The following is a 20422-nucleotide window of genomic DNA, read 5'->3' on the forward strand; positions in this document are numbered from 1 at the left end:
TAGCTTGCTAGTTAAGATTTTGATAGTATGATGTTGACATGATCAGTCCAATCAAAGCTACGGTAGATATAATGTGATTTGACGTAATTTTATCTGTGGCCAATGACCTTGAGTCTTCTTGGATGGGCACTTCTAATGTAACTCTATGGCAGCACCCAAGGGGCTTGAATTCTTCGAGCTCGCCCCGTAGATTTTGCGGTGACGTAGTGTCCCAATGAGTGAAAGAACACTGAGCCAATTATGTCGCAACTAGAGAACAATACCCACCCCTACGCTCTGTATCTCCGCTGGCTGCCCCACCACCACAGAAAGCACTGAGCTAGGCTGAAACACCTGCATTCTGGAGCTGACATACTTTTTTTTGCTAAACAGGTGGGGCACAAAACAGGCGGAGCTCTGCCCCACCTGCCCTGAATGACAGGTCGCCACTTCCGGACAGACACTATCCTGTGACAGTGGCGACCTGGCATTCAGGGCAGGTGGGGCAGAGCACCGCCTGTTTTGAGCCCCACCTGCCCTGAATGACAGGTCGCCACTTCTGGACAGACACTATCCTGTGACAGACACTATCCTGTGACAGACACTATCCTATAACAGACACTATCCTGTGACAGACACTATCCTGTGACAGACACTATCCTATAACAGACACTATCCTGTAACAGACACTATCCTGTGACAGACACTATCCTGTAACAGACACTATCCTGTGACAGACACTATCCTGTGACAGACACTATCCTATAACAGACACTATCCTGTGACAGACACTATCATATAACAGACACTATCCTGTGACAGACACTATCCTGTGTGACAGCAGTACATATACCTATGCATGACAGACTGAGTTGTCAACACAGGTGTTTCTTGTGAGCTCAGCTCTACATGAAGGGGACATTGCCCCAAATGACAACCTATTCCCTATTTAGTGCACTGCTTGGTCGCAAGAATAGCTTGCCATTTGGGATGCATCCGAAGTAGTCTGTGCTGGGGACAATGCTGGCTTTTGACTGCTAGATTTTCAGGGACTCCATCTGTGGCTTGGTGTTGTAAGGGGATCCTGCCTGCCATAGCCACAGCCTCAGAACCAGCACCCTGTCACAATAGTGGCTGGCTGTCTGGTCACTCCAAAGAGAGAGTTTCAGACCAATTCTTCAGCTGGTTCTCTGTTGCTGAGCTTCATGTTTTTTTTTTTATTAACCTACCTGGAAGACCAGGTGTGTTGAATTTAGGCAATCATTGAACTGATCAATTAGCTCAGTTGGTCAGGTGTGGTGCCTAGTTGGAACAGAATCCTGCATTACCTGCCGCACTCCAGGAACAGGGTTGTATACCTCTGCTCTAGTCCATAGTAACCAGAGTATGTGAGCTAAGTTGAGCGGTCAGACATCGCTCAGCGCTCCACATCCTTTCCAACAGTTCCGCTTTCACTGGAAAAGAAAAGTAAAAAACTGCCGCTCCAAATTTGCTCCGTTCATTAAAATCACCATTTAACCAACACCAATCTATTTTTGTGACTACCTGGACCTACCATTTGCTTTTGAAGTACTGAAACCAAACTATATGATTTGAATGAAACGTGAAAAGGTGAATGTAAGAAGCGCTCATAATTTCAAATAGGCTACATGTTATATTAAACAGCATATAAACACTCTAAATAGGTCAGGAGCCAGACAGGGAGCCTAAGAAGGAACAACAATGAATTATTTAGGCTATATTTTTTCAATTATTTCAAGCCTATAGCCTACAAAGAAAGACATTGTGAAGCGTTTGCGAGTGCGACACACTAGGCTGGTAGAGAATCAGCATTTAAACAACATTTGGTTGTATTAAATCATTATAGTCTATAAATTGTGCATATAGGCTGTGACTTACTTAGAATTAAATACAAATTAAACGAAAAATGTCTACAGTCTACAATGCCTTTGAATCCATTTTTAGAAACACCAGTTTTGCCAGAATGTGTGGCTTCAGGCTCATGGTGCCTGGAAAGCCGACACTCGCTCTGCACTCTGGTCAAATTGGGCACGCTCCTCGCCCCACTCCAACTTCACTCTGCTCACATACTCTGATAGTAACTAATGTAGATTTGAAAATGCCTGATAGGTTTAAGCAATATGGTAATAGCTTCACCAACATACTGGTGGAATTTTGGCTTATTGCTTATACCTATACCAGTCATTTCAGATCTACACTAAAGACTAGTGCCTAGAGAATATGGGATAGGGAGTAGAGAGTAGAGAGTAGGGGCTAGGGAGTAGGGGCTAGGGAGTAGAGAGTGGGGGCTAGGGAGTAGAGAGTAGGGGCTAGGGAGTAGAGAGTAGGGGCTAGGGAGTAGAGTGTAGGGGCTAGGGAGTAGAGAATAGGGGCTAGGGAGTAGAGAGTAGGGGCTAGGGAGTAGAGAGTAGGGGCTAGGGAGTAGAGAGTAGAGAGTAGAGAGTAGAGAGTAGGGGCTAGGGAGTAGGGAGTAGAGAGTAGGGGCTAGGGAGTAGAGAGTAGGGGGCTAGGGAGTAGGGGCTAGGGAGTAGAGAGTAGGGGCTAGGGAGTAGGGAGTAGGGGCTAGGGAGTAGAGAGTAGAGAGTAGGGGCTAGGGAGTAGGGAGTAGAGAGTAGGGGCTAGGGAGTAGAGAGTAGGGGCTAGGGAGTAGAGAGTAGGGGCTAGGGAGTAGGGAGTAGGGGCTAGGGAGTAGAGAGTAGGGGCTAGGGAGTAGAGAGTAGAGAGTAGGGGCTAGGGAGTAGGGAGTAGAGAGTAGGGGCTAGGGAGTAGAGAGTAGAGAGTAGGGGCTAGGGAGGAGAGAGTAGGGGCTAGGGAGTAGAGAGTAGGGGGCTAGGGAGTAGAGAGTAAGGGCTAGGGAGTAGAGAGTAGGGGCTAGGGAGTAGGGGCTAGGGAGTAGGGGCTAGGGAGTAAGGAGTAGGAGCTAGGGAGTAGGGGCTAGGGAGTAGAGAGTAGGGGCTAGGGAGTAGGGAGTAGGGGCTAGGGAGTAGGGGCTAGGGAGTAGGAGCTAGGGAGTAGGGGCTAGGGAGTAGGGGCTAGGGAGTAGGGCATTGGGGCTAGGGAGTAGGGGCTAGGGAGTAGGGAGTAGGAGCTAGGGAGTAGGGGCTAGGGAGTAGGGAGTATGGAGTAGAGAGTAGGGGCTAGGGAGTAGGGAGTAGGGAGTAGGGGCTAGGGAGTAGGGGCTAGGGAGTAGGGCGTAGGGAATAGAGAGTAGGGTTGATTTGGAGCTGGTGTGAGACTAGTGCCTAGGGAGTAGGTAGTAGGGGCTAGGGAGTAGGGGCTAGGGAGTAGGGAGTAGGTGCTAGGGAGTAGGGCGTAGGGAGTAGAGAGTAGGGTTGATGTGGAGCTGGTGAAAGACTAGTGCCTTGTGAGAGTCAGTCAGCTGTCCATGTTGACCCCATAACGTGGTGTGACGCAACAGGTGTGTTTTGTGTGTCAGGGTCAAGCCAAGTGGTATCTGTTACTTCACAATCATGCAGATCTACAGTGTGTGGATCAACATCAACAACATGCAGATATCTGACACTGCACTAACAGAGGACAGAGAGTTCAGATGACTTTCATAGAGTTTTAGATTTTAGGAGATTATTTCATAGATTTACATTAAATGGCAAGTGTGATATCAATAAATGAAAGTAACGTTTTTTCAAATACAGTACAGTAATGTTTTACACATGGGAATAATCAAAAGCAATGTCAGACGGACATGTGTTGTTATTTTGGGTTCTGTATTGAAATGAGCAAATGTTTCGCGCTCCTATGGTAGAGGTCTGTTCATCTTTGGTCGGTGCGTGTCATCCCAATATGCGATAGTGGGAGGGCCCATGAGAGAACGTGTCCACGGCCCAGCCCCCTTGAAGTGACAGCTGGGAAGCTAACATAGGCAGCGGTATCCATCTCCAAAGTTAAGCAGTGTCAAACTGAACTGAAGTTGGGAACGATTGGAAAGTCGCGTCTATCAAACAAGTGTCTGTTCAGTTCCAACGAAACCTAACTTAAATTAATCGTTCTAAATAACCTGTGCTTTCACAGAACTGACTGATCTCTGTGAGATTGCAAAAACATTCTATAGAAACATTGTTGCCTGCCGCTTACCGCAAAAATGATGATGCACTCGTCTCAGAAGGACACCACCTACACAAAGATATTTGTAGGGGGTCTTCCATATCACACCACGGACTCCAGTCTCAGGAAATACTTCGAAGTGTTCGGTGATATCGACGAGGCTGTTGTTATAACAGACAGACAGACGGGCAAATCCAGAGGTTATGGATTCGTAAGTATTATGGATGTAAATTTGAATAACATTGTGATTGATTGATCGATCGATTGCGTAATTAATTTATGTCACATTGTTAAATACAGATATTATGGGTAGCATCTAAAATGTTTCCAGCACCAATTATTAGATGAAGAAGGCTATCCGTAGCCTATCCATAATGCATCTGATGTTACTAATTCATTCACACCATTTTGTAGCCCATTTATGAACTTGCATTAACAGTTCATAAATGGGCTAACCATTCTATTCTGCTAACTATTCAGCGAAAGCTCAGGTGTGGTGTCTTGGGCTCAAGGGGCCCACAGTGATGTGATGTAATCATCCTAGAATTGCTGACTTGTGCGTCATACACCATGCCTTACCTTCAACTAATGCAGGGGCATTTTTCTCTCCACGTTTCCTTATTCTGATTTTAATACCCTCATTTCTTATTGTGACATGATCAATACTTATAAATGAATTGTAGTTCAATTAACAAAATTAGCCAGACTCCCCACTGAGTGAACATAAGATCAATTCAGACAGCCTAAACATTTTTTTTTTAAATTCTGCCCTCTCCATCCCTCAGGTGACGATGGCAGACCGGGCGTCTGCAGACCGAGCCTGTAAGGACCCTAACCCCATCATCGACGGCAGGAAAGCCAATGTGAACCTGGCCTACCTGGGGGCCAAGCCCAGGGTCATGCAGCCAGGTGAGGGGATGGACGCGCTGGCGGAGGGCTACGCCACACGTTTATTTCACAGCTTGGACGACCAAGGTGGCGTACAAACAATGACTAGCTGCTAAAACTAGCAAACTAACCACCTGCTTACAGTATGTTAGCACATTGTATGTTGCAAGGTAGATCTGTAACATGGGATTTAGACGGAGTGTACTGTAGTGGGGGAACTAGCAGAACAGACAGTGAAGCTAGTGTGAATGATGATTGGTTATGATTAAAGTGTGCCACCATTTTTAAAGACACCAAATGTTTAGAATTAGTTTTTATTCCTACCATTTACATTCTCTATAAGTACTTGAGCAGTTAAATTGGAAGCACTGATCACATTTGTTATAATGGAGTTATAATGCATTTATAATATGTGTATGGTTCAAGATTGAGCAAATAACGGTTGAGTTTTTAAAAAAATAACTTGTTCTTATTCCAGGTTTCTCATTTGGTGTTCCTCAAATCCATCCAGCATTCATCCAGAGGCCTTATGGGTATGTCATGACATAGGGATACTTCTTGTCTTGTTGGAAGTGTGTCATATTAAAACAACACATTTCACTGCACCTATCCAGCGTATGTGGCAATAAAATGTATTTTAAAAATAAAATATTAACATCTTTTACAGGGTGGAGAATGTTCAACTAGTGTAGGGTTGCAACATTACGATAACTTTCCCAAGATTTTCCAGAAATCCCGGTTAGAAGATTGGGAAATTGGGAAAGTTACCAGAATTTTGCAACCCTAAACTAGTGTTAGAATATCATACTGTAACACAGCACCTGTTTTCTACACAGCTGCTAATTTTGAATGATCTATGTGCCCGTTTCTATTCTTACCCACAGTATCTAGTGATTTTCATCTTTAAAAAATAGCTTGGATTGTAAAATGTAACGTTTTCCTTCTCCAGAGTTGTGTAACTGTAAGCCCCGCCCATTCATTCTCCGTTGAGTGTAGAGGTCTCTGCGTGCCATTCTTAGATTCTAAAGCGTGAATCTGATTCTGATTCTAAACGTGATGTCACCAGTTGTCAATGTTGTCTATCTCTCTCTGATCTGACAGGCTGGCTTACGTTTAAGATACAGTATCTGATGAAGGGACATGATGGTTTGAGGATGAATAGCTGAGTCTGCATTGAGCAGATCACTAACGTCTTACCAGTATACTCTGACACACACAAACAAGCTGAAATGGTGATTAGATGCATGGAAGTTGTTTTTCTTTTAATTTTTCTGTTCCGGTTTTCCATAGTCCATAGATTGGTGTGTGTGCCTTTGTTTCAGTATGAAGTGGTTTTGAGCCTAACTGCGTGCTTCTCTTTACTAGCAGTGGGGAGGGGAGTTGAGTAGTGGTTGATGAGGGGTTGAGGAGGGAGATTTTTGCAGACTGTGGGAGTTTGGATATGGAGATGTAACTTTGTCACGGGGTGTTGATTCTGATCTGTTTTTGTATTTTTATTTTCAACGATTGTGCTGTAGCCTGTGTTTTTGTTTTTTTTCCCGTTTTTAGTTAACAACGTTTTCATATGTTTTGTTGTTGATGGGGTTGATCACCAGTGTTGCTGTGTGACTTGTCTTGGACCTTCCGAACCCCCCACGCAACAAAACAACTCTTGGCTTGCATGTTGGAGATCCTTTCCTACCTTTTGATTTCTATACTCATGATGTTGTGGTTTCTGTTTTCTTTCTCAAATTAACCCATTGCTTCCTTCTGTAGCTCACGTCATTAGATATTAGTCCATCTTCTTCTACCTCTTTCTCTCCTGCTCAGTGAAATATATTTGATGGCTAGAAGGTAGGGTATGTATTACTGTAAACTTTCGAAGTTTATCAGTAAACTTCCAGAATTTTGGTATCTTTCAAGGATTTTATGGAAATCTGTCACATGATATCTAGTGGCCCCTTTGGGTACTTCAGATTATCACAGGTGTCTGTAATTATCTCTGGCCCTCTGTGTTTTAATAAGATGATTTTAAAACAGAAAATATAATGACAAAGCTGTAAAACATTATCCTAAATATAAACCATCAACTTAGTGAATACCATTGGTGTTTAATATGAGGGTTTCAGCATGAATTATCCTTTATATTTTTTACACACTTGTATTTATTTTACTATGTCAACATATATTTGTTGTCAATGTTTTGGCATCAAACTGGTGGCAGTTGTGATAAAAGTCAGTAGTTGGAAGAGTTGCAGAGGTAATTGAAAATAATGCCATTGTTGATTAGATGCTTTTTTCATTAATTAGGCTATTTTCTCTTGAACCATATGGTCTATCTACTATACACTCATGGACAATATGGACAAAAAATGAATACCATATATTAATACATTTTTTCAAAGTTATTCAAGTATAAATTACTAAAGTTACGATAGATTGCCATAGATTTTCCGTTCATTACCAAAATTACTGAAGATTCCAGTAACTTTGGTAAATTACCGGTAGCTTGGCAACCCTAGCTAGAACTCAGAACCCATGAACCACTCTAGAAATGTGTCCATACAGAGAAGAGAACTAGTGAGAGAGAGAAATGGAGGGAGGATGGAATCGGAGAATGGTGTCACAACTGTTGGTATATGCCAGACAGTATGTACATAGTGTGGTATACGCCAGACAGTATGTACATAGTGTGGTATACGCCAGACAGTATGTACATAGTGTGGTATACGCCAGACAGTATGTACATAGTGTGGTATACGCCAGACAGTATGTACATAGTGTGGTATACGCCAGACAGTATGTACATAGTGTGGTATACGCCAGACAGTATGTACATAGTGTGGATGGGTTTGTAATCGAGCCAGGCCGCTCTACTGGAACAATACAGGGGGTTGAGATGACACAGAGTTCCAAAAGGGGTTGCGTTAAGGAACTCACTCATTCAAAAGGACATCCTGATCCACTCTGTTGTAGCTCATTGGTGACCCAATATCTCATTTGTTTTAATACCAAAGGTCTGATACTAGTTCTCGCTGCTCTAACTGACAGGAAATACCCTATAAGTAGATTGTAGCGTGGAACATAGATGAATACTAACCAAGACATCCAAGTAGGCTACAAAAGTTATAACCTTTACCATGTAAAACATACAGCATATTTGAAAGGCGTACATACAGCCAGTAAACATTGAGTGTAAACTGAGCTCAGATAAGTCGTTTGCAGAGTGGTAGACTACTGGACAGGCAGCAGCTGTTCACAGTGTTCTACACGGCTTCTCAAATTCAGCTGGAAAATGAGAGTCACTCGGTGGTGCCCTAAATAATGGATGCGTAGACAGGGCCTTCGCTGGCTCGATCACTCGCACGCCGGCAGACAACAGGTGGGCTGCCTGAGACATGTGCCTCTGTTCTAGGGGATTACCCATGTGTCTCAGTGATTTACAAAGTACCTTTATTTAGCCCTGAACTTTCAGCGCAACACAAAATGTCCGCCTGCCCTGCCGGCCTCCAACCAGAGGAAAGGTTCATGTCGACCGGACCAGTTTCAGCAGCAGAGCAGTAATAGGAGTAGGAGCTCTGTCTTGTCCTCTGTGTCTTCTACAACTCTGTTTGACAGACAGGTGGACTCTGTTACAGTCATAGAGAGACAGACAGGTTGACTCTGTTACAGTCATAGAGAGATAGACAGGTTGACTCTGTTACAGTCATAGAGAGACAGACAGGTGGACTCTGTTACAGTATAATATAATAATAATATGCCATTTAGCAGACGCTTTTATCCAAAGCGACTTACAGTCATGCGTGCATACATTTTTTTTTTGTGTATGGGTGGCCCCGGGGATCGAACCCACTACCTTGGCGTTACAAGCGCCGTGCTCTACCAGCTGAGCTACAGAGGACCACAGTCGTAGAGAGACAGACAGGTGGACTCTGTTACAGTCATAGAGAGACAGACAGGTTGACTCTGTTACAGTCATAGAGAGACAGACAGGTTGACTCTGTTACAGTCATAGAGATACAGACAGGTTGACTCTGTTACAGTCATAGAGAGACAGACAGGTGGACTATGTTACAGTCATAGAGAGACAGACAGGTTGACTCTGTTACAGTCATAGAGAGACAGACAGGTTGACTCTGTTACAGTCATAGAGAGACAGACAGGTTGACTCTGTTACAGTCATAGAGAGACAGACAGGTTGACTCTGTTACAGTCATAGAGAGACAGACAGGTTGACTCTGTTACAGTCATAGAGAGATAGACAGGTGGACTCTGTTACAGTCATAGAGAGAAAGACAGGTGGACTCTGTTACAGTCATAGAGAGATAGACAGGTTGACTTTGTTACAGTCATAGAGAGATAGACAGGTTGACTCTGTTACAGTCATAGAGAGATAGACAGGTGGACTATGTTACAGTCATAGAGAGATAGACAGGTGGACTTTGTTACAGTCATAGAGAGACAGACAGGTGGACTCTGTTACAGTCATAGAGAGATAGACAGGTTGACTCTGTTACAGTCATAGAGAGACAGACAAGTGGACTTTGTTACAGTCATAGAGAGACAGACAGGTGGACTATGTTACAGTCATAGAGAGATAGACAGGTTGACTCTGTTACAGTCATAGAGAGATAGACAAGTGGACTTTGTTACAGTCATAGAGAGACAGACAGGTGGACTATGTTACAGTCATAGAGAGATAGACAGGTTGATTCTGTTACAGTCATAGAGAGACAGACAGGTGGACTCTGTTACAGTCATAGAGAGACAGACAGGTGGACTCTGTTACAGTCATAGAGAGACAGACAGGTGGACTATGTTACAGTCATAGAGAGATAGACAGGTGGACTTTGTTACAGTCATAGAGAGACAGACAGGTGGACTATGTTACAGTCATAGAGAGATAGACAGGTGGACTCTGTTACAGTCATAGAGAGACAGACAGGTGGACTCTGTTACAGTCATAGAGAGACAGACAGGTGGACTCTGTTGCAGTCATAGAGAGACAGACAGGTTGACTCTGTTGCAGTCATAGAGAGACAGACAGGTGGACTCTGTTACAGTCATAGAGAGACAGACAGGTGGACTCTGTTACAGTCATAGAGAGACAGACAGGTGGACTTTGTTACAGTCATAGAGAGACAGACAGGTGGACTCTGTTACAGTCATAGAGAGATAGACAGGTTGACTCTGTTACAGTCATAGAGAGATAGACAAGTGGACTTTGTTACAGTCATAGAGAGACAGACAGGTGGACTATGTTACAGTCATAGAGAGACAGACAGGTTGACTCTGTTACAGTCATAGAGAGACAGACAGGTTGACTCTGTTACAGTCATAGAGAGACAGACAGGTGGACTATGTTACAGTCATAGAGAGATAGACATGTTGACTCTGTTACAGTCATAGAGAGATAGACAAGTGGACTTTGTTACAGTCATAGAGAGACAGACAGGTGGACTATGTTACAGTCATAGAGAGACAAACAGGTGGACTCTGTTACAGTCATAGAGAGACAGACAGGTGGACTCTGTTACAGTCATAGAGAGATAGACAGGTGGACTTTGTTACAGTCATAGAGAGACAGACAGGTGGACTCTGTTACAGTCATAGAGAGATAGACAGGTTGACTCTGTTACAGTCATAGAGAGATAGACAAGTGGACTTTGTTACAGTCATAGAGAGACAGACAGGTGGACTATGTTACAGTCATAGAGAGACAGACAGGTTGACTCTGTTACAGTCATAGAGAGACAGACAGGTGGACTATGTTACAGTCATAGAGAGACAGACAGGTTGACTCTGTTACAGTCATAGAGAGACAGACAGGTGGACTATGTTACAGTCATAGAGAGATAGACATGTTGACTCTGTTACAGTCATAGAGAGATAGACAAGTGGACTTTGTTACAGTCATAGAGAGACAGACAGGTGGACTATGTTACAGTCATAGAGAGATAGACAGGTTGATTCTGTTACAGTCATAGAGAGACAGACAGGTGGACTCTGTTACAGTCATAGAGAGACAGACAGGTGGACTCTGTTACAGTCATAGAGAGACAGACAGGTGGACTATGTTACAGTCATAGAGAGATAGACAGGTGGACTTTGTTACAGTCATAGAGAGACAGACAGGTGGACTATGTTACAGTCATAGAGAGATAGACAGGTGGACTCTGTTACAGTCATAGAGAGACAGACAGGTGGACTCTGTTACAGTCATAGAGAGACAGACAGGTGGACTATGTTACAGTCATAGAGAGACAGACAGGTGGACTCTGTTGCAGTCATAGAGAGACAGACAGGTTGACTCTGTTGCAGTCATAGAGAGACAGACAGGTGGACTCTGTTACAGTCATAGAGAGACAGACAGGTGGACTCTGTTACAGTCATAGAGAGACAGACAGGTGGACTATGTTACAGTCATAGAGAGATAGACAGGAGGACTCTGTTGCAGTCATAGATAGACAGACAGGTTGACTCTGTTGCAGTCATAGATAGACAGACAGGTTGACTCTGTTGCAGTCATAGAGAGGCAGACAGGTGGACTCTGTTACAGTCATAGAGAGACAGATAGGTGGACTCTGTTACAGTCATACAGTGATAGACAGGTGGACTCTGTTACAGTCATAGAGAGACAGACAGGTGGACTCTGTTGCAGTCATAGAGAGACAGACAGGTTGACTCTGTTGCAGTCATAGAGAGACAGACAGGTTGACTCTGTTGCAGTCATAGAGAGACAGACAGGTGGACTCTGTTACAGTCATAGAGAGACAAACAGGTGGACTCTGTTACAGTCATAGAGAGACAGACAGGTGGACTCTGTTACAGTCATAGAGACAGACAGGTGGACTCTGTTACAGTCATAGATTGACATTTACTCCTCTAGTGAGGTTTACAAAATGTCAGTGCATCTTTTAGAAAGTAATTAACTCCCTACAGTTTATGAAGAGGATGTAAAATTGGGAGATGTGTTGGGCTACATTTTCCACAGTTAGACCACACTACTCAACAGCTGATTTAGCAACTGACCTGTAGCCTATAATGGAGAAGACAGAGAAGGGAGAGAAGAGAGAGAACAGAGAGAACAGAGAGAAGAGAGAGAAGAGAGTGAAGAGAGAGAAGAGAATAGAAAGTCATGGAGGTCACTGAGACAGAGGAATGGAATAGTTAGCCTCCAGAGTTGACAGGGGTCATGCCATGTGCTGCTGTAGGAGAGAGAGAAGAGAGAGAAGGGAGAGAAGAGAGTGAAGAGAGAGAAGAGAGTGAAGAGAGTGAAGAGAGAGAAGAGAGAGAAGAGAGTGAAGAGAGAGAAGCTCAGCTTGTCCTTTAGGGATGACAAGAGGATAAAAATAGCCTCCAGCCTCTCCTGTCACTCTCCTAGACGTGTGTGTGTGTGTGTGTGTGTGTGTGTGTGTGTGTGTGTGTGTGTGTGTGTGTGCGTGTGTGTGTGTGTGGTGTGTCTGTGTGTGTGTGTGTGTGTGTGTGTGTGTGTGTGTGTGTGTGTGTGTCTGTGTCTGTGTGTGTCTGTGTGTGGTGTGTGTGTGTGTGTGTGTGTGTGTGTGTGTGTGTGTGTGTGTGTGTGTGTGTGTGTGTGTGTGTGTGTGTGTGTGTGTGTGTGTGTGTGTGTGTGGACAAGTTTAACTATTCCAGAATACATTTTGTTAGTCCCCACGAGGTCAAATGCTATTTCTAGGGGGTTTAGGGTTAAGGTTAGAATTAGTGTTAGGGTTAGAATTACATTAAGGGTTAGGGTTAGGGTTAGGAGCTAGGGTTAGGTTTACGGTTAGGGTTAAGGTTAGGTTTTTGGGTTAAGGGTTAGGGTTAGGGTAGGAGTACGGGTTAGGGTTAGGTTTAGGGTTAGGGTTAGGGGTTAGGGAAAATAGGATTTTGAATGGGACTGAATTGTGTGTCCCCACAAGGTTAGCTGGTCAAGACTGTGTGTACGTGTGTGTGTGTGCATGACATGGCACATCTTTGGACAGTTTTAGCACTAACACCTGGTCTCTGTTTGCTGGAGGTGACTGACGCTTAGGGTGGAAATAGGGCCAAATCTGCCTGGATACACTGGCTTGGATAGCCCCATTTATACCCTCTCTCTCTCTCTCTCTCTCTCTCTCTCTCTCTCTCTCTCTCTCCATCTTGCTCTAATAATAATAAATATATAAATATATTGATATTTACTCAACCAGAGGGTCTGGAGTAAAACAAAACACTTGGATTCATTATAAATGAATGTACACCAGTACTCACTCATATTGGATGGATTGTCAGAAACGTTACTGGTCGCAGGACTCACACAATAGTATGTATCGAAGCTCTATTCCGTAGTCCTCATAGCAGGACATAACGTAATGACCCATTTCAGATTTTTTTTTATAACCATAATATTAGAAAACTAAAGTATGTAATTTACAAATAGAAAATGTTGAAGCGTGAACCTTCAAAAAAGAATCTCTGCCACATGCTGCCACATATTCATTTTCTTCTGTGAGGCTTCTCTTTCATTTTAGTTCACTTTTTTAAATCTGCGTTTGAGGACTTAACGTGTGTGGGCATGTGGTGTGTGGTGTTGGACTGATTGTATGTTGAGTGGGATAAGTTGAGTTGCAGTTATTTCTTGATGCTTTCTGGTTGTGGTGCTGTGCGATCAGCTGGCATTGTGAGAGAACCCTGGTTCAGACACAGAGGGCTGGCTCAGGGCTGGCCGGTCTGTCTTCTCTAATGCCTAATTAAATGATGATGATTCCTGAGCTGCTCTGGTTTCCTTTTGGTTTGAAGCCTTCTCTTTCTTACCCAGAGTTCCATTGGGTGGTGTTGCTGTGTTAATGAAATGAGGACTGGGTTGACGTTGTTTTGTTTTTGTGACGCCTGCTTTCCTGTGTTCCTGAGCTCAGTTTCAGTATGTGTCCCAAATGGCACCCTATTCCCTATGTAGTGCACTACTTTTAACCAGGGTCCATAGGGTTCTGGTCAAAAGTAGTGCACTGAATAGGGAATAGGTTGCCATTTGGGACGTAGCCTAAGTTTGCGTAGAGCAGATTGCCGAGTGGCTCTGTCTGTCTGTCTGCCATCTGACCTCTGACATCTGTGTCCTGCAGGATCCCAGCCCACTACGTCTACCCCCAGGCCTTTATGCAGCCAAGCACCATGGTCATCCCTCATAGCATGCAGTCGCCCGCCGCCACGGCCTCCGCCGCCTCCTCCCCGTACCTCGACTACACCGGAGCAGCCTACGCCCAGTACTCAGCCGCAGCTGCCAGCGCCGCGGCCGCCGCTGCCTATGAGCAGTACCCGTATGCAGCCTCCCCGGCCCCTGCAGGCTACATGGCTGCAGCAGGGTATGGGTATGCGGTCCAGCAGCCCCTAGCAGCCGCAGCCACCCCAGGAGCAGCCGCTGCAGCTGCAGCCTTCGCCCAGTACCAGCCCCAGCAGCTTCAGGCAGACCGCATGCAGTAACCAACCACAACTACTACTATTACTGAGCCTGGTTAACAGAAGAGGGGGAGGCTATAGAGAGGAGTGGGGAGGTCGTACTGACCCCCAGGATACTACAAGGGGAGAGGTGGGGGGGTGGGGGGGGGAGTGGTCGTCAAACCTTGGCTTTAGAACATGCAGCGCTGCTACCAAAAGAGCCTGAAGAAAATAATCTCATAACTGAAGAGAATAGTTACTTTATTATTCAAATATCATCAGTGTTGTCATCACTAAAGTACTGTTTTTTTGTTGTCATTATATCAGAAATATTTAATATTTATTCATCAGGACAAATATCTAGAATTATTATTTAAGATATGACTTCATAACCAACCTTTAAGTTTAAGTTTATCATTTTAAGCATATTTAATGTGTAGTAAATTAAATGTGTGATTTTGTACAACCTTCACAAGTGCACTCAAGTCTAATCAGGTATTTTCCCCTCAAATTTCTTAACAACGCAGATGGTCAAACCAAAAACATAGTATGGAATGATTACTTTTCACCTTTAATACTTTTGGACCTGTATTTTGACTATGCAATTTGAACTTTTAAAAGATATTTAGTCAAATATGTTTTCTACAAATTTATACAGTGGGGGAAAAAGGTATTTAGTCAGCCGCCAATTGTGCAAGTTCTCCCACTTAAAAAGATGAGAGAGGCCTGTAATTTTCATCATAGGTACACGTCAACTATGACAGACAAATTGAGGGGAAAAAATCCAGAAAATCACATTGTAGGATTTTTTATGAATTTATTTGCAAATTATGGTGGAAAATAAGTATTTGGTCACCTACAAACAAGCAAGATTTCTGGCTCTCACAGACCTGTAACTTCTTCTTTAAGAGTCTCCTCTGTCCTCCACTCGTTACCTGTATTAATGGCACCTGTTTGAACTTGTTATCAGTATAAAAGACACCTGTCCACAACCTCAAACAGTCACACTCCAAACTCCACTATGGCCAAGACCAAAGAGCTGTCAAAGGACACCAGAAACAAAATTGTAGACCTGCACCAGGCTGGGAAGACCGAATCTGAAATAGGTAAGCAGCTTGGTTTGAAGAAATCAACTGTGGGAGCAGTTATTAGGAAATGGAAGACATACAAGACCACTGATAATCTCCCTCGATCTGGGGCTCCACGCAAGATCTCACCCCGTGGGGTCAAAATGATCACAAGAACGGTGAGCAAAAATCCCAGAACCACACGGGGGGACCTAGTGAATGACCTGCAGAGAGCTGGGACCAAAGTTACAAAGCCTACCATCAGTAACACACTACGCCGCCAGGGACTCAAATCCTGCAGTGCCAGACGTGTCCCCCTGCTTAAGCCAGTACATGTCCAGGCCCGTCTGAAGTTTGCTAGAGTGCATTTGGATGATCCAGAAGAGGATTGGGAGAATGTCATATGGTCAGATGAAACCAAAATATAACTTTTTGGTAAAAACTCAACTCGTCGTGTTTGGAGGACAAAGAATGCTGAGTTGCATCCAAAGAACACCATACCTACTGTGAAGCATGGGGGTGGAAACATCATGCTTTGGGGCTGTTTTTCTGCAAAGGGACCAGGACAACTGATCCGTGTAAAGGAAAGAATGAATGGGGCCATGTATCGTGAGATTTTGAGTGAAAACCTCCTTCCATCAGCAAGGGCATTGAAGATGAAACGTGGCTGGGTCTTTCAGCATGACAATGATCCCAAACACACCACCCGGGCAACGAAGGAGTGGCTTCGTAAGAAGCATTTCAAGGTCCTGGAGTGGCCTAGCCAGTCTCCAGATCTCAACCCCATAGAAAATCTTTGGAGGGAGTTGAAAGTCCGTGTTGCCCAGCGACAGCCCCAAAACATCACTGCTCTAGAGGAGATCTGCACGGAGGAATGGGCCAAAATACCAGCAACAGTGTGTGAAAACCTTGTGAAGACTTACAGAAAACGTTTGACCTGTGTCATTGCCAACAAAGGGTATATAACAAAGTATTGAGAAACTTTAGTTATTGACCAAATACTTATTTTCCACCATAATTTGCAAATAAATTCATTAAAAATCCTACAATGTGATTTTCTGGATTTTTTTTTCTTATTTTGTCTGTCATAGTTGACGTGTACCTATGATGAAAATTACAGGCCTCTCTCATCTTTTTAAGTGGGAGAACTTGCACAATTGGTGGCTGACTAAATACTTTTTTCCCCCACTGTATAATAATGTTACTATAATAATGTTTGTACCTATGCAAAACAGTGACCTAGAGGAGTGATGTTAGCTGTCTGTCCTGTGTTACTATGGGGTCAGATCAGATCCAGTGGGATCAGATCCAGTGGGGTCAGATCCAGTGGGGTCAGATCAGATCCAGTGGGGTCAGATCAGATCCAGTGGGGTCAGATCCAGTGGGGTCAGATCAGATCCAGTGGGGTCAGATCAGAAGAGAACAGCTACTGGCCTGAAGCTGAAGTTGGTGGACAGCTTTTCTCAACGTGCCTTAAAATATTGGTATTTGGAAAATATTTATTTAGGTAGCTTTTAATTAGAAAATACCGTTTTGCACCCTTTAGTTAGTATCAGGGAGTAGGACTGTATTGAATAAATAATGTGTGTTCATGTTATATTAGTTTCATGTTCACCTGAGTTATTCAAATTGTAATTGTGAGGTATTTACTGTAGCTACAATGATCATTTGGATTTGTATAAAAACAAAATATAATGGCATGAAGTATACCTTTTCTATATCTATACAACTATTTTCTTGTTATTTTGTAGATATCTTTCTCTTTCTAATGTGTTTGGACAATGAAAGAGAGATGTTACAGAAGAAACTATTAGCAAAACATTATAATACTTTATATCCTAAATAACGCAGTTCTTTTTTTTTTTCATAGCTGTGATTTTGTTATTAACTTTGTGAGATTTACTCTTTTACAATGTTGGGAACTTTTTATACTTGAACTGTTTCATACAAAGGAATATGTTAACAAACGCTATACCTTTTTAATAAGAGTACTTTGAATGTCACTGGATATAAACTATAAAGTCTCTCAGAGATTCCAGTACAATATTCTGTTAATCTTGCCTTTTGAAATGTGCTGTTCTGCAAATAAAATCATTCATTTAATTAGATTAAATAAACAACCTTTTAGCTACTTATATTCGTATTGTAGTTTTTACATAATTACACAACTGACAGAAAGCAGTTCACTGTAAATCAACCAAGTCTCACCTACTGGGGCACATCTTTCTGTCAAACACAATCAACACCTCATCAGTATGATCTCTTATTTAGAAGAAACCTTGCCTTGCCTTATCATGGGTAACATATTGGAGTTGCAGGGTAGGTAGGTCATACAATTTACATAGATTAAGTCCAATGACATGTGAATGACACAGTCGGGTGAGAGACTCTTTAGAGGGAAACAGCTATGCACTGATCCAGTCAGCCTATGCGTCCCAAATGGCACCCTATTCCCTATATAGTGCACTACTTTTGACCAGAGCCCTATGGGCCCTGGTCCAAAGTAGTGCACTGTATAGGATATAGGGTGCCATTTGGGGGGATATAGGGTGCCATTTGGGAAGCACCCAATGTTATAGAGTTTGGACACAGCTGAAGATGGGGACAGGTGGGAAAATACGTTAACTTCCAAAGAACGTACCAACTGTAGGAAATACTACTCTGCTCTTAACCATCAGACCATCTCTGGCTACGTGTGTCAGGTCTGAACAATGGTGAACTGTAGTCTCTTCCAAAATGTTTCTCTTCAAAGATTATTCTAAGACTCAATTCTAAATGTAACTGAAATGAATTCAGGTGAGTCAGTGTCTAGTTCATTTCTATGTGGAATTCGAATGTATTAGTTTGCCAGTTTGGTTGCTGTCCATGGTGCTATAGTACCGTGCTGTTCATGACACTGCTGCTTAGGTGAGATATGATTGGCCAGACAATCAAAACAAACTAAAACAAGGAAGAGGAAGCTGAACTAGACGTCTTGTATTATTACTTCACTGGAAAATCGGAAGAAAAAATAAACTAGGTTGGTGTGCTCTAGTCTAAACATTAGCTCTCAAACTTGAGAGATTCTGAGTCTTGTTGATTACATGATCCTCCTCTCTCTTGTTAATAATGTAGATCACCTCTGAAACATGAACCTGCTAAGTTCCTAGAATTGTAAGTATATGAACTCTCTCCCCTGCTGTGTGCATCCCAAACTGCACCCTACAGTATTCCCTATATAGGTCCCTGGTTAAAAGGGAAAAGGGAAAAGGGTGCCATTTGGGACACTAGCCTGATTCCTCAACCCTTCCTAGAAGAGTCCTTGGTCTGCCAACTTGCAGCCACAAGTCTCTCTGACAGCCACAACTCTCAACTGAGTATTTCATCAAAACATATCAGTTCACCAATGTAAAATACATACCACATCATCATTACCATATCCTGATGATAAACATCCAAGCTTCAATTCTATTAACACAAATCTACATAATGAAGTACACTATACTGTATACAGAAACACTTTTTAATGGGGCTTTGATTGCATTCATGGTATTGAATCCTATGAGATAGTTGATTGGTTGTGCGGTGTTCCAACATGACATACCCTGCTGTGGTCAGTCAGGAAGAGCATCCAAAGGTTAGTGGTGTGTGTGTGTGTGTGTGTGTGTGTGTGTGCGTGCGTGCGTGCGTGCGTGCGTGCATGCGCGTGTGTGGATAGCAACCAGACAGGAACAGATGAGGCTGCAAAACCTGCGATGTGACCAGTCAGACAGACAGAGAGGATCCTGGGAACTCTCTTTCCCCAGTTTCCACCTGTTTGGAATCCTTTTGAATTCCAGGCAAACAGGAACTTCAATATGGGAGTACAGTTGTTAGAGCTTAGCTAAGACCACTTATGGCCACGTAAGCTTTACCATTCATCTGACAGTTTCAGTGGAATAAAGGACATGGTATGTAGTGTTCTATCTGCATTTAAGAGTTACAATACGATACATACATTACTGTTCATTTTCATGGAGATACATTTTGTGAGGCCAAGAGTTGGTCACGCTTGTCCCCATTTTACAACAGCTGAACCCTATTAGGCAGACAGACAGCTGCAGAATGTCACCTGTCAGGCCTCAGTGTCTGAGTGTGTGCAGGCACGGTGGGGACAGGTGGTGGCCTACAGGCCCTCCTCAGTGGAAGGAGCATAGTATAGACAGAGGACTCCTCTTTATATCTGTGCCATATTAGTGTCTGTGGCAGCATGGGCAGCACCAATGAGGCTACAACCCATAGGAATCCCCACCCAGTTGATTACTTTGACTACTTTAAAATGGTGGAAGCATGGTGGAAGCCCTCAATGGTGCTGCCCATTCTAACGCTGCCTTCTGTCCACTAAAGGCCTCTATCATTCTCTATGGGAAGGAGGAACAACAAAAGCCCTCTTGTGTTTCGTAAACAAGACCCTTGAAAGTGTCTCCATTTCTCCCTTCTGATCAATGTGAGAAAGAGTTAGACTAGTTCAGTGTCCTTCAATTAGACTAAATGCTAAGCTGGTGGTCAGTTCATTGAATCAGGTGTGTTAATACTGGGCTAGAGCAATCAAGCCTGCACCCTGACGCCAAGACTGGGATTGATTGAAGAACACAGAGTTGTAGTTGATTGAAGAACACAGAGTTGTAGGCGAGAGAGCTGAGGTCTGTGTGTGTGTGTGTGTGTGTGTGTGTTCAGATGTGACATGCTAGTGGACTTTTGGCTCACTTTTACTTAAAAAATAAAAAATACTTAACAAGGCACTATAATTTATTAATCCTCATTAATAAACAAAAAACGTATTACTGAAAGTACTTGTTGTTAAAGGCCCAGTGCAGTCAAAAACGCGATTTTCCTGTGTTGGAATAATACTGTGAAATTGTGAAAATAATGATAATACTCTTTTAGTGTAAGAGCTGATTGAAAAGACTGCCTGATATTTCAGCCTGTTGTGTTGGAATGGAATTTTGGCCTGCCTGGTGACATCACCAGGTGGTAAATTAGTTAATAGAACA

At 43.3% G+C, this 20422-nt stretch overlaps 1 protein-coding gene across 2 annotated transcripts; it reads left to right on the forward strand.

Annotated features, from left to right (window-relative positions):
* Positions 1-3877: 3877 nt before the first annotated feature.
* On the forward strand, positions 3878-14879 carry LOC121556576 (RNA-binding protein 24-like). 2 transcript variants are annotated; one of them, XM_045212915.1, is made up of 4 exons: positions 3878-4273; positions 4848-5037; positions 5429-5483; positions 14031-14879. In XM_045212915.1, exons 1-4 carry the CDS (start codon positions 4100-4102, stop codon positions 14386-14388), a joined length of 777 nt encoding a protein of 258 aa, XP_045068850.1. In that variant the 5' UTR covers positions 3878-4099; the 3' UTR covers positions 14389-14879. The 2 variants fall into 2 exon arrangements, with proteins under 2 accessions (XP_045068850.1, XP_045068851.1); XM_045212916.1 differs by having other exon boundaries at positions 4848-4971.
* The last annotated feature ends 5543 nt before the right edge of the window (positions 14880-20422 follow it).

The sequence above is a fragment of the Coregonus clupeaformis genome, unplaced genomic scaffold (assembly GCF_020615455.1).
Source record: "Coregonus clupeaformis isolate EN_2021a unplaced genomic scaffold, ASM2061545v1 scaf0064, whole genome shotgun sequence".
NCBI classification, from domain to species: Eukaryota; Metazoa; Chordata; class Actinopteri; order Salmoniformes; family Salmonidae; genus Coregonus; species Coregonus clupeaformis.